The sequence below is a fragment of the Crocodylus siamensis genome, chromosome 5 (assembly GCF_052110815.1).
Source record: "Crocodylus siamensis isolate JL-2025a chromosome 5, ASM5211081v1, whole genome shotgun sequence".
NCBI lineage: Eukaryota > Metazoa > Chordata > Crocodylia > Crocodylidae > Crocodylus > Crocodylus siamensis.
The window spans coordinates 175295200-175318693 of record NC_143399.1 but is presented as its reverse complement, the minus strand read 5'-3'; the positions used below and the strand labels follow the sequence as shown (position 1 = coordinate 175318693).

At 45.4% G+C, this 23494-nt stretch overlaps 1 protein-coding gene across 1 annotated transcript in view; it reads left to right on the top strand.

Annotated features, from left to right (window-relative positions):
• Window positions 1-23494, top strand: part of CUBN (cubilin) — a 243190-nt gene that overhangs the window by 103230 nt on the left and 116466 nt on the right. Inside the window, exon 29 of the mRNA XM_090049811.1 lies at window positions 12451-12632. Within this exon, the coding sequence (XP_089905937.1) occupies window positions 12451-12632 (182 nt within the window). The remainder of the gene's footprint in view (window positions 1-12450; window positions 12633-23494) is intronic.

Here is a 23494-nt window from a genome sequence, read left to right as displayed (position 1 = left end):
TCTAGGGAATGTTAATCTGAATGTTGAATGTAGGAGTTGTAGAAAGGGAAAGGTCTGTGGCTCAGTTTAAAACAGCACAATTTTCCATTCGTCTGACCCATTTTGGGTTTAAATAAAAATATGTCTTTGTGGCAACTAGGAAACTCTCAGTAGGAGAAGCTTAGTCATAACTGCCCGTTTAATTTAATATGTTCCCAATTTCTTCAGTGTAAGATAAGTAGCAAGCTGCTTTTATCTCTTTTTGCAGAGATCCCGTAGAAGTCAAGCCATACAAATTGGTTTGTTGAGAAATCTTTAGTTTCCAAAAGCAGTGTAGTTGCTTTTTTCCCATAATGAATTGTTCAAAGTTGCCATGTCATTTCTGCTGCCAGTGTTGCATAACAGAGAGAGAAATGGAGGAAGAGGTTGAGCTTACAGTTGGACTCTGTGCACATATGCACGGTGCCATTTGCATTGTGTCAGGTGATTTGACACTGCCGCTCTCATTTTCTCCAAATTAGATAGTTTCTTTTTAAGTAACTTTGGAACACACTCTGCCTTGCTTTTGTGTGGGTACAAGAGGGAAGAAGGGAAAACATGAGAGCTTTCTTACACTGTTTTTGCCTATAGTTAAAAGCTAGGAACAGAAGTTACACACAAACCTATAAGTGATCAGAGACCGGTTTAAACCTATAACAAAATACAAGTTCAGTGCACATAGACTGGTTTCACAATGGCCAAACCCCGTTTAAGATGAACCACAATGAATGTCTATCCAGTAAAATATTGGAACAGGTTACTCCAAGAGGTTGTGAAATCTCTATCCTTGGAGGTTTTTAAGACCTGGCTAGACAAAGCCTTGGCTGGGATGATCCAGTTGGGGGTGGTCCTGCTTCGAACAGGGGGTTGAACTAGTTGACCTCCTGAGCTCCCTTCCAACCCTAATTTTCTATGATGTAGTATCAGACTTAACTGATTTAAATTAAATTGGTCTATTGAACTTCTGTCCCAGATCCCATGTCATTTACTTGGATTTTAGGAAGGCCTTCGATATGGTATCTCATCCCATTCTCATAAATAAGTTAAGAGGCTGTGACTTAGATGATTACACAGTCTGGTGGGTAACAAGTTGGCTTGCGGGTTGTACCCAGAGAGTAGCGGTGGATTGACCTGGAAGGATGCGGGCAGTGGGGTCCTGCTGGGCTCGGTCCTTGGACCTGTATTCTTCTATCAGTGACTTGGATGTAGGTGTGAAGTGTACTCTGTGCAAGTTTGTGAATGATACTAAATTGTGGGGTGAAGTGAACACACTGGAGGGTAGGCAACAGTTGCAGGTGAACCAAGACAGGTTGGAAAAATGGGCAGAACACAATAGGATGCAGTTCACCATGGACAAATGTCAAGTGCTGCACCTAGGACGTAAAAATATCCAGCAGACCTACTGGCTGGGGAATGACCCTCTCAGCAGCAAAGAAGCGAAAAGAAATCTCGGAGTCATAGTAGACTCCAAGATGAACATGAGTCAGTGTGACGAAATCATCAGCAAAGCTAACTGCACTTTATCATGCTTCACCAGAAGCATGACAGATGGAACCAAGGAGGTGATACTTCCCCTCTATATGGCATTGGTCAGACTGCAGTTCAAGTACTGTGTCCAGTTTTGGGCGCCATACTTTAAGAAGGGTGTGGATAACCTCGAGAGGGTTCAGAGGAGGGCCACTCGTATGGTTAAGGGTATACAGGCCAAGCCCTATGAGGAAAGACTAAGGGACCTGGATCTCTTCAGCCTCCACAAGAGAAGGCTGAGAGGTGATTTTGTGGTTGCCTACAAATTCATTAGTGGGGTGCAGAAAGGAACTGGAGATGCTATGTTCACCAGGGCGCCTCTTGGGATAACAAGGAACAATGGTCACAAATTGACAGAGAGAAGATTTAGGCTGGACATCAGGAAAAACTTCTTCACAGTAAGGGTGGCCAGAATTTGGAATGGGCTTCCAAGGGAGGTAGTGCTCCCCCCTACCTTGGGAGGTCTTTAGGAAAAGGCTGGATAGGCATCTGCCTGGGGTCACCTGACCCCAGCACTCATTCCTGCCCAGGGTAGGGGGTCAGACTCTATGATCTGTTGAGGTCCCTTCCAACCCTACCATCTACGAATCATCTCCTGGCTCCCCAGCATCCCAGGATGCTTTGTGGCCCCTCATAAACCTCCCCCTTACAGGGTGACTGGCTAGAACAGAGCTTATACTCTAGTCCAGCACCTAGCTGGCCCTGCCCCCAGGTTGTCACAGAGCTGCGGCAGCAAAGCCTCTGTTTCTGCTCACCAGCCTGCATTCTGCCTGCCTTTGTCAGCTAGTAGGGGCGGTGGGGGGGTGGAACAGAGCACCCCAACCCTGCCTTCCAAGCCCTGGTCTGTCCTGCTGTGGAGAGCCGAGGGAAACCCTCTCTTCCCATCCCCTGCACAGCGAGGTGGCTTAGTTCTGTCACTGCCACAGATGAGACTGGGGAAGGATTCCTCTGGGCTGGGTGCCTGCCCATGCAGCTGGGCATGGGAGCACAGGGAGAGCCCTCTGCCTTGGGGGGCTTCTTCTGACCCAGGCTCCCTCTTGTGGCAGTGGCTGAACTGAGCAGCTGCCCAGCAAAGGGAGAAGGAACTCCTCTCAGCGCAGGGCTCCTCAAGGCAGGGCAGCCCTAGGCTGAGGAACCCTGGGCTGAGGAAAGATCCCTGAGGCATGGGGATCCTTGCCCCTGTGGGCAGATGCCTGGCTTGAGTGGGGTGATGTCAGGATGGGAGCTTCTCCCCTCACATGCAGGGGGACAGCAGAGGGTTGGGGCTGCCAATCAGGAATGGTCCCTGTGACAAAGGGTGTAAACTTGTAGCCAAACACCATACCAGCCAGCCCTCTTTCTAAGGCAGTCTGCTGTGTCTTTCCTGCCATGACTTGCTGGAATAAATCTTATGTAATAAGTGGGAGGATGCCCATTTAATGCCAAGAGGTTTACACACAGCTCCGACCTCCCTTTACCATAGATGCCTCACAGATGGCATCTATACTGCACAGTGCCTCACACCATGACCTGCACTCCAAGGTCTCACCCGGGACTCACTCCCCCCTGGAGCTCATCATCATGGTGTGCCACCATACTGTGCACCAAACTACCCATTATAACTTCCCTGGCCTCTTACAGACTCCCCTTGGCCTTTGGCTCTGCTTGCCCAGGTATTCTCAGTCATGCACTGTGCACCCTCTCACTCTGCCTTTGCCCCCTAACTGTCCACCCCTTCACTGGGGTTACACCTCCACCCTCACCATGGGGTAATGATTTACTACCCTCACTGGTGTTTCTCACTCAACCACTCTAGCACAGCCCTTTAGGTCGCCCCTTCCAACTCTACTCTGCACCCAGTGCTGCGTAATCTTCAGGCCTCCTTCGTGGCCCATGCTGGACAGGCCTGTTCCCCTACTCTGTCCCTTCTCTGAGGCTGATACTCTGCCCTCATGCTGGGACATTGAGGTCTTACACTGCATAGTCTCAGGTGCTTCTCAGTAGGTGTGCCTGATCTAGTCCACTGGGTAGTGGGGGCTGGGGTTATAAGGTGCCCCTACCTGCTTTAACTGGAGAGGCAGCTGGTCTGGCATTCCTGGGGAACTACCCTGCCACAAGCAGTTCCACCAAGCCATCCTTCCCCAGCAGGGTGCAGTTTTCAGTCATACCCTGGAGCAGGAACATCCTACCATTCCCATAGCTCCTGCCCTTACCTCCAAGATGTTCCTGAGCAGCTGCTCAGCTGGGTGGTGTCTTTTCAGCTCCCAGCAGCAGACTGCTGGCTCAGCCCTGAGGACCTGAATCTAAAATGGAGGTTGCTCAGCTCCCTCCTCCAATCCTAGGGCTCTCCTGCAGTCATGTGACCACCTCATTACACTGCTGCTGCCCTGATGTCTGCTCTGGCCCTTAAAGTGGCACAGCCCCCACTTAGCTTAACTGGGTTCAGCAATGACTGACAAGCTGCGACGCATGCTTGAGTGCTCTCCCCCTTCTGGCCTGGGCCAGTGCAGGCCTCTACCTGCCTTTCCCAAGTAAAAATTGAACATGTTCAATGTGCAGCTTAGACCTGCAAAGATTGGATTCAAACCTGCAAAGATTGGATCAATTCTGCCTCAGGCTGTTTGACTGTCTGTACTTATGCCAGGGATGAGTATTATAAAGCCAGGGTCTTCACCTGCCCAGCACCCTCTTTACACGCATTGTTGGAAAGATCCAGGGAGTATCATCACTGCCTACCTCAGGTATTCTACTCTCTCCTGCCATGTCCTGATGGATATTCTTTTACTAGCAAATTTCCTATCAAGAATGATGGTGGGGATGAAGTGCTGCCATGACAATAGCAACATGGGGGGAGCAGTGCTGCACTGTCTCCACCCTGGGCTGCCACCGCCTCCAAGGAGCAGGCCGGCTGGCCTCGCCCCTCTGCTTCATCCCCTCTATCCCCATTTTCATGGTGTTACTCTGTCCCTGCCATTATTCCACCATGCACTGCTCTAAGTCCAGCCCCGCACCACTCCCCCCTGCCCCGCCACTCTGTCTGATCTGTCTTTGCCATCATAGTGTTTCTTTGTCCCTGTCATCATTTTGACGGGCAATTTGCCCAGCATACAGCACTGACTGGATCCATGTCCCACAAGAGCGTTACACTGAGGGATAACGACTAAACCCTTTATATATATATATATATATATATACACATTGGGTGAGGCTGCTGCCGGTCTTTACCTGTTGTTCACTGTATCAGGTTCATCAATGGATTGGCCCCTTCAGGGTCTGTGAGGCTTCAGCCTTACATCAGTTCATCCCAGGTTCTCAGGGTAGGTAATGCCTACCAGTCCAATCAATGTCCAGTCAATATCAACCAGTAACAGTTCACCCAGTTTCCAGGGTTAGTCACATCAAAACCACCCCTCCCCACAGAGTTAATCAATTAATCCAACAGAAAAGAAAACAAAATCAATTCCTCCTTGGGCCCTGGGTCACTCCAAGGACTTCAAGAGTTCATGGGGGACAATCCAACTCAATTAACTTCTCCCCTGTTGAGGGGTCATTGACTCGAGATCAATTTACTGTGAGTCCTACCCTGTCTTAACTATCTTGGGTCAGGACCACCACTTTCTTCAGGGAAGAGGCTTACCCTCCTGCTGTCTTCCTGGCACATCCCCAGGACAAAAAGAAAAAAAAAGCAATAAGAGAAAGGGAGTAACCAACAAAGGGGTGCTGCCCTGTTAACTCACAACCCTTTATGCACTGGCTGCTCTTTCTCTCTCTCGCACTCTTGCTGGCTTCCAGGTCTTTTCTCCACCACTCTAATTCTCCCTCAGCTGTCCTGGGGTGACTTCTCCATATGGCACATCCCGGATGCTTTCAATGGTCCTCCGTCCACCTTGGCCGGTGTGCTGGCTTCCTTCCCCCACAGGCATATGTGGGAAGCTGTCAGTAGCGAAGACCTCTGGTGTCCAACTCCTTTGTCGATTGTAGTTCTTCCTCAGCTGTCCCTCTCTGGGACTGAAATAGCTCTCTGCATGTTCATTCCACCAATCCAGAGAGAGCATGCACTCTGGAAACATGGCAGCCTGCTTACCTCTCTGGTGGGTCTCTCCTTTGTACCTGGGGTAAGTGTTTGCCATGCGAGTTCCTTGGAGATTTTCTTCAGCCCTGGTCTCTTCCTCTCACAACTTAGCCTAAGGACATTACTGAAGACTGACAGGGTTTCACTCCTCCATGGTGTTAATCTCTGAATCAGTCGCAATTCTTTTCTACTGCATAATTCTTTATGAAGGGGTTGTTTTTTGAGGAGAGACTGTTGAGGTTCCACATGGACTTTATAGGTTGCTTTTCATCTTAGATCAAGATATTTGTAAAGTAACAGTGTATCTGTGATTCAAGGTATTTTTGTGAGAGCAGCTGTCTGATAGCTTTGGCAGTGGCAGTGGCAGTGACAGCAAAGCAGCAGCAGTGGTGATCCCTCGTGGTTGGGGATGATCACTTCCACAGATCAAGTAAAGGGTTGTACATGAATCTGTTGATCACTAAGAAGACTGATTCTAGAGCTGCAGACTCTGGAAGATGCTACAGATAGTGGTTGAAGGGAGGGTTGAGCCACAGATTTCTTGGTCTTTTTTCCTTTTCTTCCATTTCTCTTGTTTTTCTGCCTCCAGGGTGAGACAGTTTTCCTCAAGGTAAGATGTACTTTCTCTTGCAAGGCACTGCTATGTAGCCCTGTCCCAGGCTAGGTTTTCAGAGATTGTAACACTGGAAGGGACCTCAGTAGATCATTGGGTCCAGCCCCCGGCACCAGTCAGAAAAGGCAGCTGGAGTCAAGTGACCCTGGCAAGGTGACTGTCCAGTCTCCTCTTGAAGATTTCCAGGGTTGGCAATTGCACCTCCTCTGGAGGGAGCTTATTCCACAGTCTGGACACTCTAACTGTGAAGATATTTTTCCTAATGTTGAGCCTGAAATGGTCTTCTAGGAGTCTTCTAGGCCATTACTCCTGGTTTTCCCCAAGGGTGCCCTGGTGAACAGTTGTTCACCGAGCCCCTGATGTACTCCCCATATCTGGCGATAAGCTGCTACCAAGTCTCCTCTCAGCCTTCAGTTTTTCAGGCTGAAGAGTCCCAGGTCCCTCAGCCTTTCCTTATATGGCTTGCTGTGCAAGTCTCTAATCATATGAGTGGCCCTTCTCTGAACTCTCTCAAGTTTTACCACATCCTTTTTAAAGTGAAGCACCCAGAACTGGATGCAGTACTCCAGTTGGGGTCTCACTGATGCCGAGTAGAGTAGAAGAATCATTTCCTTGGTTTTGCTGAAGATTCATCAATTGGTGCATACCAGAGTATTATTTGTCCTGCTGGCAACTGCCAGCTCATATTCATACTATGGTCTATTATTACCCCCAAGTCCCTTTCATTCATAGTGTTGGTCACTTTGATGCCACCAAGCCTGTAGGTCTGTAGGTGTGTGAGGGGTTGTTCCTCCCCATATGGAGCACTTTATGTTTCTCAGTGTTGAACTTCATCTGAATTCGACTCACCCAACTTGCTAGACTGTCTAGATCCACGTGTCTTTGTAACCTATCTCCAAGTGTGACCATGCTTCCCCATAACTTGGTGTCATCCACAAACTTAGCCAGTGAGCTCTTCACTCCCACATCCAAATCATTGATAAAGATGTTGAAAAATACTGGACCAAACACCAACACCCATTGGACACTGCTGGTCACTTTTCACCAGGACAACACAGATATGTTCATTAGGACTCTCTGGGCCTGCATCAGAGAGGTTGTGGAGGGGGTCCTCAGGCTAGTCTGGCTAGTCCTCCAACTACTATTCCATGCTCCTCATCCATGTGGGAACAAATGACACAGCCAGGAGCAATCCAGACTGGACCATGAGTAACAACGTCTCTGATGCAGGCCCCAAGAAGGCAGCAGACCTCATGGGCTAGGGGGTCTGAATGGCAGAGGGGACCCTTGGTGTCCTCTTGGGGGTGGCATCATGCTGCTTACCTTCCTCTTTCTCTGGTGTCACCATCAGACCCTCCTCATGCATGGGGTGGAGAGAATACCTGTTGAGCAGGGCGAAGGGAGGAGCAACCCTGGTCCTACATTTCGTGGAGCATGAGGTGACCGTCGTTCAGGTAGCTCCGGGTGGGTCTTGGTTAGCCTTCTTGTTGGCCACCATCTTTATCTCCTTCTCTTCTTCCTTCTTCTGGAGAACAGGCTAGCAGTAGCCATCAATGAAGTCTTTGTGGGCCCTGATGGTGCACAGCTGGTGAACCTCCTCCTTGAGCTCCTGCACCCGGTCCTTCAGTTTGTGATGTCAGTGCCACACTTCTTAATGTGTGTAACCTGGGTGGCAGCCCAATAATTGCCACCTCTGCCCAAATATCAGGGATGGTGTGGTGAGAGTGGGGCAGGGCTTCCAGCTATCACCAATTTACTTTCCAGCTGGCCCCTGCTCCCCACAGAGCAGCCTGTGGTCCTAAGAAGGTCTAACACTTAACTGATTTAACTATTTACACTTTATTTACAAAACAAGAATAATAGGAAAGGTTATTTACAAGTAAACTCAAATGCCAAAACAAACCAGAATGCATTAGTCAACCCTTCACTCAAGAACTGCAGGTAGGGTAACTGGCAGCTTTCAGCCACTGCTGAGATGCTACAGCAAGGAAGAAGGGTGCTCGCTTCCAGCAGCTCCAACAGCCTTCCCAATAAGTGAAAGACAACTTAAGCTCTTCTGGTCTGCAGCAACCAAATTATATCAATCCCTAACCCCCCAAAGAGGCTAGAGGGTGACCCTCCATGGCAACCAAAATGGCAAGCAACAGAGTAGGCTCCTGCAGCAATTGGCATGACCCAAGCACAAAACTCAGGGACTCCATCCAATGACAGTCAGCTGCAGAATAAGGGACAGGACTGAGTCCCCTCTGGGGCAATCAGTGGCAGAGGGTCAGCAGCGCAGGCAGCTCCCAGGGATCACTGTTCTAAACCCCTGCTCCAGATGACTGGCTAGGCACCCCACATGCCTCATGGTTCACCAGTCCTGCTCCGAGCACTGGCCTGCACCCGGAGCTCCCAGGGACCATCGTCCTGGCACTCTGCCACTCCTCAGGATCCCAATGCCTTGCCTGCTGCTGTCCCACTTCCCTGGGGAAGGTAAGGAGTTTCCTCAACTCACTGGCCCAGCTCCCTGCTCTGGATAAGGATACCGCCTGCTCTTCTGACTGCTGCTTCTTCTCCACAGTGGACTGGGGGCCAAGTGCCACCCTTAGCCTCTGGGACGCCCGGCACGTCCAGCACACTGTGATGGCATCTTGGGGGACCAGCTCTCTGCCCCAAGCCCTGGCCGCGGCTCCCTTTCTGTTGCAGGGCTGGAGGCATGGCCAACTGCCACTGCCTTCTTCTCCCAGGGCCTTCGAGGCTCTTCAGTGGTGTCTCTCTGCCCCCTCTGCTGGGTCAGCTCACCTCAGCTCTTCTTAGGCCTCCTGCGTCATTCCCCGGAGTCACTGTCAGCAGCCCCCATGCCAATTCGGCTGCTGCTTTTATCCCCTCAGGCAATCCCTCCCTGACTTGCAAACCGGCCAACCGGGGCTCCGGGTGGCTGGCCCACAATCCCGGGCATCCCCCTTCCATGTGAATGAGGGGACCGAAAACCCCTTCTTTAGATTGGCTTCTCCTTTTCCACAGGGCAGGGCTCCCCTGCTCCACTCTTGGGGTCGCCCAGAGTTCATCATCACTGTTTCTAGCCCAGGGTAAGTATCTCGAGCTAATCTGGTGAGCCCGCACTGGCAGTTTGTTACATATGTTTTCCCAATTTCTGATGTCAGCCACACTTCTTAAAGTTCGTGCCTTGAGCGTATCCTTGAAGTGATTTCTCTGGCCCCTGCCTGTCCTTTGTCCTTGGTAGAGTTGGCAGTAAAGCAGTTGTTTTAGTAAATTCACCCCAACCATGTACACACAATGCCCTGTCCACTGCAGGTGACATTGAATAATCAATATTTCTGTGCTCATGGTATGAGCATCAATACTAGCGCTTGTGCAACAATAGCTTACAAAGCCAGCAGAATGGTACATTCAGAACCACTTAGGAGATGGGAGAATAAGATTAGTTTAAACCCAAGAAAGAAACAGAGTGGAAAGCCAAGGCCTACATTAATTCACAAATTTAAGGATTGGAAAGACCTTCCTAGGTTATGTCCAACTTTTATTTCCTGCAACTATGTAAGTGCAGTTTACCTAGTTCATTTTCCTCTTCAGGACAAAGTGATGAAGATGCAACTTCCTTACGTAAATTACTAAGATTAGGGATTTGAATGCCTGGTAAGCAATCTTCCACATGGCTAGCTTGATGTTTACCTTTATGTTTTTCTTTTCCAACCTAAATCAGATTCTTCTTATCTTGTTCCCTTTTAGAACTGTTGCTGTTGCCCTTGAGACTTGTTTCAACATCCTAGGAATCTAAAGCTACAGTTTGCAATGGGGGAGCTGGCCTGGCAGATACAGATATCTACCTTTTATTAGCAAATACCCCTACAAGCTTGTAATAATTATATTATACAGATGACCATACTTGCTATTATATTTAGTACCTTTCTTTAACATTCACCAGGGAAGTTGTTGAGAAAATTTTGCATTTACTACAAGACTTTGTCAGCTAATTAATTTTACCCTCCTGGGGAAGAAATTTATTTTAATTGAAACTATGACAGTATGGCTAGGATACAGGATTAACTATATACACTGTGCATGGATTTAAGAAATATTAAAATAGGCAATGCTTCTCTGACAGCTAATTGAGGAGTGGAAGAGGAATTGTTATTATGTTACAAAAATACTCTTTTGAACTAGACTTTAGATAAAGTATTTTTGGCATTTTACAGCACTTAAACTTTGTATTTTCACAGCTTATGGTTGATTAGGTTGTTTTGTTTAATATTATTTTTAAATATGAAAAACACCTTTTAATGATAATTTATTTAATTTATAAAAAGCATTTGAAATTATTTTTACAAGAAGGCAATATCAATTAAACAGCCATTAACTCTCCCTTTTAAGTGTTTGCAGCTTATCTGTGTGTTTCCTTTTGATAAGAAAAACACTTCCTTTTATATGATGAATAGGAATTGAGAAACAAAATAAGTAGCAGCAGCTATAGGGACTCCTACAGTCCGCAAAGCTTTTCCATGAAACTGAATACTACGGGATCATTTTCTGTGCCAACTATCTAAAGTAACTTGTAATCCATTCCACAATTGTTAATTCTGGGTCAAGATTTAAACAGAACTTGTGCAATGACATAATGTAGGCTAAGTCCTAACCAGGCAGTTATGGTAAGTATAACTAGAAGAAAGACGTGATGCATTAGGAAACACAGAATCCCTGCAAAATAGGACTGCCCCGAAAGAACAAGGCAAAGCCTTCCTTTCATGATTGCTGTTAGTCCTCTTTGCTCTCCTGTTGTATAGTACAACAGCCTATATGTTTCAAGCAGAATGAGATGGAAGGAATGACTTTGGATGAAATGAGAGCAAAGGCTGATGATGTCACTACTTATCCCTCCCCAGAATCCCTAGGGCGATTGTCACTACTGTATCACACTAATATGAGACATGTAAGACTACGTGCTCCAATGTGTTCCTCAGAGATGAAAGCCAAAAAAACCAGCATAGGATTTGGGCCTTATTTTAATGGTGACTCAAATTGGCCCATAAATGTTGTATTGGAAAAAAGCTAGTTTGAGTCTAAGTGAAACAGTTGTATACTGTGAACACTTACACTGCCAATATGTAACTTCCTCCAGAAAGTCAGAGAAGTAAAGGGAAATCAAATTATTAGTCTCATTTCTCTTTGCTTGTGGTGAAAAGAGAAGCTACACACTCCCATTTGTCATTGGTTTCCCCATTCCACCTTTTCTCTACCTTTGCCACAATTTTGTGGCTTTCAGAGTTAAGTGGAGTGTAGTGTCCTTTGTCTTTCAAGGAGCCTGGCTCATAACCGAAATTTTGCAAAGATAAGGGATTGGCCATAAAACAACTTCATACCCTTGACTACAAGGCCAGAACTGAAACATTTCCATGTCAGAAAATCCTCACAGTTCCTCTAACCTACACCGTAGTGATCAAAGACTTTTCAAGAATCCAGTGATTACTGGAACATAGGGATATTCTAGCTGGGTTTCTTTCTCCCATACATACCTGCTAAATAAGGGGCTGGAATGGAGTGGCTTTGAAAAGGTAACATCAAACCACCAAATGATCCTCTGAACATTTAAAGGGTAAAATCCAAATGATTGGTTCTCACCCTTCAGTGGCTTTGTGCTACCATGTTTTGTGCACCCCGCCCTTTTTTTGTAGCCCCCTTAATGCAACTGCCTCTGTTTTCCCTGCTAAAATACTTACCACATTTTCAAGGAAAGATTTTTTTTCTCCATTCTGCCTTCCAAAAACAAAAGGAATGTCTTACTCAGAGGAGTGTAGTATGTGAGAAAATATGTCAATTACTGCTGCAGTCCCTAAAAGGACATTAATACTAAGGATAGGTCTTCATTAGCTTTAAGGCTAAGATGGACAGTTTCTCAAAGACTAAATCAGGATAGAACATGATTGTACTTTGAAACTTAAACTAGATGCCTAATAGGTGAATAGGATCTGGCCCAAAAATATTCCCCCAGAATTTACATTGTTTAATAAAAATAAGTAAAACAAAGGCAAAAAAAAAGACAGAAACATAAAGACAGAAGCTACCCAGCCAAATGGTACTCTACCAAAGGATTTTCATGCCATGAACTTTCAGGTTGGAGCCTAAATGGTCCTACATATTTGTCTGCTAACAATCTGATAATATCTTTCTTTGAATTATAATTGCCAGCTGTTGATTCCACACTGCTTAGTTGTATAGTACATTTTTGTTGTTGTATTACCAGGTTGTGGCGGAGAGCTCTCTGGGCCTTCAGGATCTTTCCATAGTCCTGGCTACCCAAACAGATACCCAAGCAACAGAGAATGTATCTGGTACATTCACACAGCACCTAAGAGCAGCATCCAGTTGACCATTCAGGAATTCGATATTGAATATCATCCAAACTGCAGCTATGATGTTTTGGAGGTCAGAGTATTAGTTTTTTTGCACTCTAAGCTATGCATATTTCTATCTGGAACAGAGAAATACATTCTATAGAAGTAAAATAAACTAGAAGAGAGCAGATTTTTTAAAAATGTTAAGCTTATTTTTCAGGCAGACGAGGAATTTGACCTCATTGGGTTTATGGAGTGGGATGATACATATGCTTGGGCAGTGGATATTGAAGGCTATAGCCTCTATAGGAAGGATTGAATTGGGAAGAAGGGAGGAGGGATGTGAAAGAGTGGTACCTCTCCCTGCAGGTCACATTTGATGGCAAGGAGAGGTCCCTTGAGACCATCTGGATCAGGATACAGGGGAGGCAAGAAGAAGGGGATCTGATGGTTGGAGCCTACTATAGACCTCTCTACCAAAAAGAGGAGAGCAATCAGGCATTCTCCAGGGAACTGACTGAGGCAGCCAACACTAAAGACCTGATTGTCATGGGTGACTTCAACTACCCTGACATTTGTTGGGAAGACCATTCAGCCAGCTCCAGCAATTCAACCAAACTCTTGACAGCTATTGATGACCTGTTCTTGACACAGGCTGTGGAAGAACTGACTAGGGGTAAGGCCACTCTGGACTTAGTGATGACCAAAGGAGAAGACATGGTAGGTGACCTGAAGATTGGAGGTACTCCTGGTGACAGTGATCACAATCTGCTTGGGTTCACCTTCCACCAAAAAGCTGGGAATTCTGTCAGTAGAACAGAAGTTAGACTTCAGAAGGGCAGACTTTGGTAAACTCAGGAGCCTAGTTAGAAAGGCCCTTTGCAACCAGCGACTATGATTTGGGAATTCAGGAACGGCGGTGCTTCCTTAATAGGGCAATTCTCACTGCTCAAAAAAAAGCCATCCCGATGCAGTCAAAAAGAGGGAAAGGGACCAAGAGACCCACTTGGATCAACAGGAACATTAGGGAACTTTTGAAAAAGAAAAAAAGAAGCATATATGCAATGGAAAAACAGTTCAGCTTCCTGAGAGGAGTACGCTCATAGGGCCAGGGTCTGCAGGTATGAGAGACAGAAAGCCAAGGCATACATGGAGATCAAGCTAGCAACCAAAATAAAAAACAATAAAAAGTCCTTTTATTGGTACATAGGGAGCAAGAAAAAATCATGCTCCGCTGTGGGACCCCTACTGAATACGGTGGGACAGCCCACAATTGACCCCCACGAAAAGGCAGAATATTAAGTATTCCTTAATACTTCACGTTGTATTCCTGAAATCAGACAGGAACTGGTCACCTATCCAGAGGCACAGGGAAGACAACAGTCCACATTAAATTAGTCCCAAACAAGTGAGAGTACTCTTAAAACATGTGGATGTTTTTAAGTCTGTGGGGGCCAAATCACCTGCATCCAAGAGTCCTAAAAGAGCTTATAGTGGTGCCTCTGGAGAAGCTGTTCAAAGAGTTGTGGAATTCAGAAGTGGTCCCAAACAACTGAAAGAGGGCTAAGGTACCCATCTTTAAGAAACAGAAGGATGACACTACAAACTATAGATTGGTCGATCTGACTTCTATCCTGGGAAAAATCATTGAAAAAATTGTCAAGGAGGCCATCAACCACAAGCTTACAACTGGTGGGCTATTAAGAAGCAACCAGAATTGCTTTGTTGAAGGAAGGTCATGACTAACAAACCTGGTGTCCTTTTATGACCAGGTAACTAACCAGCTGGACAAGGGACATGAGGTTGATATCATCTACCTAGACTTTAGCAAGGCTTTTGCTGCTGTTTCCCATGAGATTCTCTCAATTAAGCTAGAGGGTTCTGGCCTAGACAGTCTACAGTGAGGTTGGTCAGCAACTGGCTCAGGGGCTGATCCCAGAGAGTTGTATTGTAATTGATGGGATGGCCTCATCCTGAAGGGTCATCTCCAGTGGTGTCACCCAGGAATCAGTGCTTGGGCTGGTGGTCTTTATCAATGACTTCGATGAGAAAGTGGAAAATGCAATGATTAAATGAAATGGTGACACCAAGCTGTGGGGTAATGTGGGCACCTCTGAAGAGAGGGTAAGGATCCAGGATGACCTTGACAGTTTGGTCCTATGGGCTGAACGCAATCAGATGAGGGTCAACAGGGACAAGTACCAGGTCCTTCATCTGGGTAGGAAGAACCTTCATCATAACTGTATGATAGGTGGTGGTCCAGTGGCTGACACTGCATCTGAAAAGGACCTGGGGGGTGACAATCGATCAGAAGATGAATATAAGACAAGAATGTGATGAAGTCGCTAGCAGGGCAAACAGAACTCTGACATGCATCAGCCAATGTGATGCAAATAGATCCAGAGAGGTGCTCCTTCCCCTCTATTCGGCATTGGTGAGGCCACAGCTGGAATATTGTATCCAGTTCTGGGCACTGTACTTCAGGAAGGATGTAGGTAAGCCTGGAAGGGTACATAGAAGGGCTGCCCATCTGGTTAGAGTCCTGGAGGATAGGCCCTATGAGGAGAGACTCCTGGAACTGGGTTTGTTCAGTCTTAATAAGTGAAGACTGAGAGGTGACTTGATAGCTACCTACAAGTACAACAAGGATGAACACCAAGATTTTGGGGAGCAACTCTTCAGAAAGGCACCCCGGGGAGGATGAGGACCAATGGGCACAAGTTAATTGAGAAAAAATGTAGGCTAAACATAAGGAAAAACGTATTTTCCATAAGGGTATCTAGAATCTGGAACACACTCCTTGCAGAGATGGTACAGTCGCCATCCCTTGAGGTGTTCAAGAGGAGGCTGGACAAGCACCTCGTTGAACTCGTTTGAGCCCAACTATCTCCTGCCCAAGGTAGGGGACTGAACTTGATGATCTTATAGGTTCCTTCCAGTCCTTCTATTCTGTGATTCTATGAGCTTCCCTTTTCCACTAAAGACCCTGTGGATATGTGATCAGCAGGCTGAGCTGACACTTGTGCTGCTGTGCCTTCAGAGCTCTTTATAGGAGAGCTAGCTAGATAAATGTTAGTGGGTGTATCTGGGTGTGCAGCAGTCCTATCTGCAGACTGTAGTGTAGACATAAGCACAGTTGCACAAAGCAGTAGGGCTGTGCGACATTTTGCCACCAGTTTTGTTTCAGTGCTGTTTCGACTCATTTTGAGGTCAAAACAGTGAAATTGAAATGAAACAGGTATTGTCAAAACAGCCTCGAAACAAAATGAGGCAAGTCGAAACATTTCACCGTTTTGACGCTGTTTCAAGGTCTTGCCCATAGGCTATAATGGGGAAGGTTGAAACAGTGTATAACTTTGTCATTTCTGGCCTGATGTGGATGCAGTTTGCAGGAATGGTAGCCCCTTCTAAGGGCATAAAGCCAGCCAAGCTTCAAGGAGATAGGTGCAAAGGGTTTGGGGAAACTGTACCCCAAAGTCTTGAAAGCAAAACGTGTGTGTGTTAAGCCACAGTCACATGCCTCTGCTGAGACTGAAGCCCACTGCACCTATCTCCTTAACAGCTGGCAGGCTTCGTGGCCACAGCAGGGCCTAGCAGGCCTGCAGTTTTCACCCCCCTCTGCCCCAAGACAGACATAGTCCCATAAGCACCCATGACACAAGTTTTGCCTGTTAGCCAGAAATGCAGGGCCCCAGAACCTCTGCACCTATCTCCTTGAAAGCTGGTAGGCTTCGTGGCCTCAGGAGGGGCTAGCAGGCCTGTGGCTTTCACCGTGCTGTGCCTTAACACACACAGTGTCACCCATGTCATGAGTTTTGCTTGTCTGCAGCTTGACGTTCAGTTTCCCCCAAACCCCTGCACCTATCTCATTTAATCTTGGCAGGCTTTGTGGCCTCAGCAGGGGTTAGCATGCCTGCAGTTTTGACCCCACTGTGGCTTAACACATACACATGACATGAGTTTTGCTTTCAAGACTTTGGGGTGCAGTTTCCCCAAACCCCTGCACCTATCTCCTTGAAACTTGGCAGACTTCGTGCCCTCACAAGGGGCTAAGCTACCATTCCTGCAAGTTTCATCCAAATCAGGCCAGAAAATGACAAAGTTATAGGTGGTTTTGACCCCATTACAGCCTATGGGCGAAATGTCAAAACAGGGTCAAAACGGCAAAACTGTTTTGACGAAACGAAACAGCAGTTTCAAATCAAAACAGAACTTGAAACAGAACCCTGTTCCATCAAAATACTGGTCAAAATGGAACACTGCTGTTTCGCACAGTCCTACAAAGCAGTTCATCACAAAATCTGGGCTTATTCTTTTTAGATGGATCTAAGAGTGGATTACTAAAACTGGGAGCCACCTGATGAAATTAGTAGGTGACAGGTTTAAAACCAACAAGCAGAAGTACTTTTTTATGCAATGTGTAGTTAACTTGTGAAATGTATTGCACCAGAAAGTGGTAGAGGCAGACAGTATGGTCAGGTTCAAAAATAGACTGGCTAAGTTCATGGATCTACTATTAACTATTGAACAGAGTGGCTGGAGATGTTTAACTTCGTAAGAGATGAATGCCAGGGAAGGGATTGAATGAGGGATAGATCACTCTAGAGAGTGTTTGATGCTCTCCTCCATTTCTGCCACTGATAAAGATGGGCTAGATGGGCCGTAGATCTGACCTAGTATGCCACTTCTTATGTTCTAGGAGTGCATTCTAGTTCTGTAATATTATTGAGGGGGAAAGGGTTAATGCCTTAACAAGTTCAAAGAACCAAAAGGCTGTGTCTAGGAATGTACAGCTTCATTATTTAAACTATAGACAGTTGAGAGAGTTGCCTTATTTTCTTGCTTCTTATGTTAGAAACCATGTGTTCCCAAAGTGAGTCTTGTAGACTGCATATCCCAAATTTGGAAGCTACATTAGTAGAAGTAGAAAACATGCTTTTAGGGACCATTGCAAGATGTTCCCTTGCTGTCTTCCTGTACAATACTATTTCATGTACATTGTTCACATTGTCATGGTAAAAAGTCTTGTGAAACCATTTCAGAATCCCAGCCACTATCACTTCTAATGCATTGAAACCAGTTTAATGCTTTGAAAAATAATGTTTCAGCATGTTTTAAGCTTTAAAACAAGATCACAAGTGTTAAAGTCAGCTGCCCAATACATATGCAGCTGAACTGGTTGAAAAATGTGGAAGAACAGAGAAAAATGTCATGACATTTTCTAAATTTTTGAATTTTATGAGGTGTTGGTTGTAGCTGTCTTGGACATAAGTAGAACTAGGTTCTTTGGGTAAATGTGATATCTTTTATTAGCCAACTAAATAGTTGGAAAAAATGTTCTTCAGAAGCTTTTGGGCACAACACCCTACTTCGGGCATAGGGAGAGTCTGCTGTTATTTTGTGTTCTCCTGGATGGGATAGAAGCCAATATACAAAATGCAGCTCTGTAAAATGCACTGTGTGACAGTGAGAATCAGAGGCCATGGGAGACAATAGGTGTGAGACAGGTAGGTGAAGGGATGGGGGAGAAACAGGGAGATGTTGACCTGGTGTAGAATGTAGGTGGTACAATGTAGAGAGTTTATCTGGGGTTATCTGATGGCAGGCAGGTTATGATGTGCCATAAATCTAATGTCTATATTTAGTTCATGATTTTTTTTTTTTTTGCCAATCTCATCACCAGAAGCAAACTTCCTATGGTCCAAAACACACCATATAAATCTAGACCATGCTGGAACAAGAAACGTAAAACTTGCCACCACAAACCTGTAACTATACCTTACAACAGAACCATCACCATTCCTGGATCTTACACCTGTGCCTTCAGAAATGTAATATAGCTCATCCAGTGTGCTAAATGACCTGATGGAAAATATGTAGGAGAAATCAAACAACAGCTGTGTACCAGAATGAATGCACACCAAAAAATCTATGAAAGACAAAAATACCCAATTACCTGTTCATTCACACTTCTCACAAGATAACCAATTCTCTCTCCAGTCTCTCAGTTTAACCCTTAAAGGGATTTTACGAAACACCTTTCATAGATGAGCCTACAAACTTCACTTCATAAATCTACTGGATACATGGACTAAATATAGACATTGGATTTATGGCACAGTATAACTTGACTCCCATTCAGTAACCGCAGGTAACCTCTACATTTTACCAGCTACATTCTGTCACCAAGTCAACATCCTCCCTTCCCTGCCCCGCTTCCCCCCACCTTCCTCCCCTCCCCCGCCACCTACCTGTCTCACACCTATTGTCTCCCATGGCCTCTGATCCTCACTTCTACTGATTTGCATTTTCACAGACCTGCATTTTGCGTATGGGCTTCTATTCCATCCAGCAGAACACAAAACACCAGCAGACTCTCTTTATGCCCAAAGAAGGGCGTTTGCGCCCAAAAGTTTGCAAAGAACAATTTTTCCAACTATTTAGTTGGCTAAGATATCATATTTACCCAAAGATCCTTGTCTGCTTACATTTTCTGACATGCTCTAATACTGAGGCACATAAAGAAGTGATAGCTAAAATAATGACCTTACCTAAATGAGACATGTAAGTTGCCAACACCCCTGAAAAATGAACTACTTAATTAGTTTAAATTATTATTGGTACCCACATTTCAAACTATTAGTCACAGTCTGTAAAGCTTCAGACTCCATCAACAGTTTCCTTCTGCTTTTTTAAGGATGTTTTTTGAGCTGTGAGATTCTTTAGATGATATGGCACGTCATGTCTTGCAGCTTCCTTCTTCACCTTTCTAAAGATAAATACCAGATTTGTACTCCAGTGCTCTGGGATTTCCCTCATCCTCCATGAGTTCTCAAAATTATTTTCCAATGCTTCAGAGACTGTTTTAGGTCCTTACGTACTCTAGGATGAAATTCACCAAGCCTTGAATATATTTCTGGCCTATGCTTCTACCCCTTGATCAAATTAATTGTGCTGGGTATCTAGTCACAACTCACATGTTTTTGTGAACTGCAAAGATTTTTGGTGATATCTTTTAAAAAACAAAAACTGAGCAAAAATAGTCAGAAGAGATTGTGTCATTTGTCTCTTAGGCCACATGTATACATTGTACCAATTAATGTAACTAGTTATTCATGCCTTAAATAGTCACCCGCTACACGTTCAGTCAATTGATGGCAAGATAGAGAGGAATAAGCTACAAAGTTATTGCACAATGTATGTGAAATAACTGTAGCTAGTTCTTAGCATGCCATCCATTGAACTTATGGCCAGGGGTCCCTGTGGCTGGGAGCCCTGTCAGCTGTTCAGAATTCCCAGCTGGGGGAGCCCATGTGTACCCCTGAGCCTGGGACCTCCCAGCTGACAAGGCTGGTAGCCACAGGGGGGCCCCAGGCGCCCCCCACAGCTGGGAGACTGCAGCTCATGTGATCTCCCAGCTGCAGGGATATGTGGGGGTACCTCTCCAGATAGGAAATCACATGAGCTGCAGTCTCCCAGCTGTGGAGGTGCAGGGTATACCCCCACAGCTTGAGAGCACCATCAGCTGAGGGGGCTTCTGGATGCAGGAACTTGTTTCTTGCTGCTGCAGGGGGTGCCTGGATTGGGTTCTCCCTTTGTTGACAGTAAGGCATGATGGGATCAGATTCACAATCATGCTTCCATGTGGCATAGCAGGAGGCATGATTGTATGGATCGTACATCAGTTTCCATCAAGCCTTTACCTGCACCTGTGGATTGGCCCTTATTCAGATTCATAAAACAAAATCTAGCCCTCTTGAGCATATTGACAGTGCTTCCAATACTTCACTGTCTGTCATTTTTGCACCTGAGTTAATATTACCACATTTGAGTTAAAGTTTTCAGCTAGACCTAAAATGATTCTGCAGAGTTATGAAATAGAAGGGAGTGGCTAACAGACAGCAAAAAGGATAGAGGATCATTTAAACCTGTGGAGTAGAGAGAGATTAGCAGGAATCAGGGAAATGATAATGAGCCATAAAGTTAGTTGACTCAGTACTACCTGAATAAAAATGCTGTTGCCCCCCCTAGGCAGTTGGTTTTAAATGTTGGGTGGAGTGGGTATCAAACCGGAGTGCAAGTGCACCACTATACCTCCCCTAGATCTGCCCCTGCATGTACCCCTTCCTTCCATGCAAATATAAAGAGATATTTTGTTAGATCTTAATACCATTAAGTATTATACTTAAACTTTTGTCTCTCTATCAAAGCACCACTGAGCAAGCAGTTATATCTAACCAGGGCCAGCTTTATTCCCAGAACTGTGTCATGATGATGGTCAGCCACATAAAAACAGCCGTCTGTTGCTCATAACTCTGGAATGCTGACTTGATTGTAACAATAAATGGAGCTAACGGGGCAGAAACAAATGATAAAAACAGACTAAAACCACTGGCTTTATTGAAATGCCCTGCACCCGCAGCCATTCTATCAAAAACATATTTTGTCTCTGAATCAGGTGCTCCAATCAGATTTTTCTATTTTATTTTTATCTTTCTGCAGCTTAGACACAGTGTAGGTCTGTGTGGACCACACCCTGAAATGTTTTTCTCCCCTGGCTTTTTTTCTTTTTCTTATGAGATTTGGTTTTCATTGTAGCCAAAAGTAGCATTTTATTGTGGGGTTTTTTTGTTATGGAAACATTCTGGCTCGTTTTAGCTCCATTTCTTGTGAAGCATCTGATTAGCTGAGCTGGCATGAAAGAGAAAAGGAAATCCATTCCTAGTGATAATAAAGTAACACAATGGCATGGTTTTTACTCTCCCTTTTGATTTTGAAATTGTACAAAAGGCTGTTGCAAAACAGGATAATAATATGGAGAAAACCCATAAAGTCTTCACCAACATTTTCTTCCCCTTACTTTCCTGGTTTGTTGTGCCTAACAGTATGTATAGTTGTTCAAGATGGGCCACCTTAATCTATCTCTGCTCTAATACCCTAAAAAGCAATAGATGACTTTGGTTCATTTTGTCTATGGCAAAAGGGAGGCCTCAGGGAAGTAGAAACACAATGGGAATATTTTAAAAGCCTATCTGTCTATACATTATTTTCATTATGGTGAAATAATTTTGCTCAGTTTTCTTGCTAAATACCATTACTGCACAATTTTAGATGATTAAGAACACATGTTCCTGGCTGTATACTTGCTAGTGCTCTGATGCAGGAAAAGATACAACAAATAAAAGGAAAAGAGTTCCCACTTTGAACAGACTTCTGACAGATGTTGGACTACTTGGGCCCCACAAGCAGCCAAGTAGTAAGATTTTGCTGATGACATTGAGCTTCAAGCACAAACACATGCTTTTTTCCAGCACTGTTGCTGCTCCAAGCTTTCATCTAACAGCAGTCTCATTCATTCTGGCTTCTCCAGAATGCCTTGAGATAATGGATGGGACAGAGAGGCTATTATAAATTCAAGTCAGGCTTCTTCTCATCACAAGCCAAATAAGTCTCTTCCTATCTAGAATTAAAGAAAACAGGAAAGATCATCTTGAGTGCCATCTGGCCAACTTGGTAAGGATGGCTTTAAACTAGGTTCCACAAGGATGGTGATCAAAATGCTTCAACAACAGAGCACACAGTCCAGAAAGGAAAGGAGTCAGAGGCAGCGTAACTCTGGGAAAGGACCAGAGAGCTACAGGAGTGCAACAAGTGATGCAAAAGCGAAGCGAACAAGTCAAAATGCAAATTCCATCTAATGCAGGTATACAACTGCAAGCAGGAAGGGGAATAAACAAGATGGGTTGGAAACTACAGCTTGTGAAAAGAGCTAGGATGTGACTGGAATCATAGAAACCTGGTGGGACAGCTGTTATGATGAGAATGTCAACACTGAGGGTTACACTCTGTTTTGGAAGGACAGGTTTGGGGAAAAAAGTGGTGGTTTTGCCTTGTATGTCAAAAACACATATACTTGTTCCCTGGTTCAGGAGGAAGAAGCCAGCAAAGCAGAATTCATTTGGGTGATAATGAAAGGTGAAAGAGGCAGCACCAATATAATGGTGGAGATTTGTTATAGGCCACCAAATCAGGAAAATAAGGTGGATGAACTTGATGGACTTGGCCATATGTCAAATGGCTTGAGCTTTTTCTGGATGCCCGTGTATGTGGTGTAGCCCCAATCAGGCCTTGAATGGATTCTAATAGGCAGAGCAGCTGAGTGCACACTGGTTGTAGGACGATGGCTCCTCCTATGGCGTTCTGTTTATAAAGTGTGCAGCAGATACAGGAGAATGCTTCCCACTCCTTGTGGCTGGACTTCTTAGGTTGGACAGAAAAGCCGGTCGGGTCAACTCGTTCTCCTACCTGAAGTCCCTGAGGCTCCCTGGTTCTTCAGCCCTGGGATTAATGCCCATCAATATGGTCACAGTGATCAGCTCCAGGGGCAATGCAAAATTACAAAAAGGAAAAAGGAGAATGAATCAGGGAGGGAGAAGCCTCTTCTCCTTACTGCATGTAGGTACAGAATTATTCCCTCAGCATCCTTCCTTTGTCTAGCACGGAGCGTCAGTCTTCTGGAAGGAACACCCCTCTTCAGGACTCGGCTTAGTGTCCCTGGCTTGAAGCTACTCTGGCTGCACTGGCCAGGAGCACACAGCTGCCTCAAGGCTGTTGCCTTCTGGCTTCCACTCAGTAGCCAGCTTTTAAAGCTGACTGCCTGTGCTTTTGGCTGACATCATCTCCCCGCACTGGCCCAAGCTGCACAGATAACTGGCTGATGAATAGCATGGGCTACTCCTCCGGAAGTTTCCCGCTTTTCACTGCCATGCCTGCATCAGATAAGTAGTCCCCAGTCATGGGGCTCTTGCTGCAGAGAGTAGGACATAGGCCAATGGCTTGAAGTTGCAACAAAGTAGGTTTAGACTGGATATCAGGAAAAACTTCTTTATGGTTAGAATAGTGAGACAGTGGAATAGACTGCTGAGGGAAGTTGTGGACTCTCCATCACTGGAG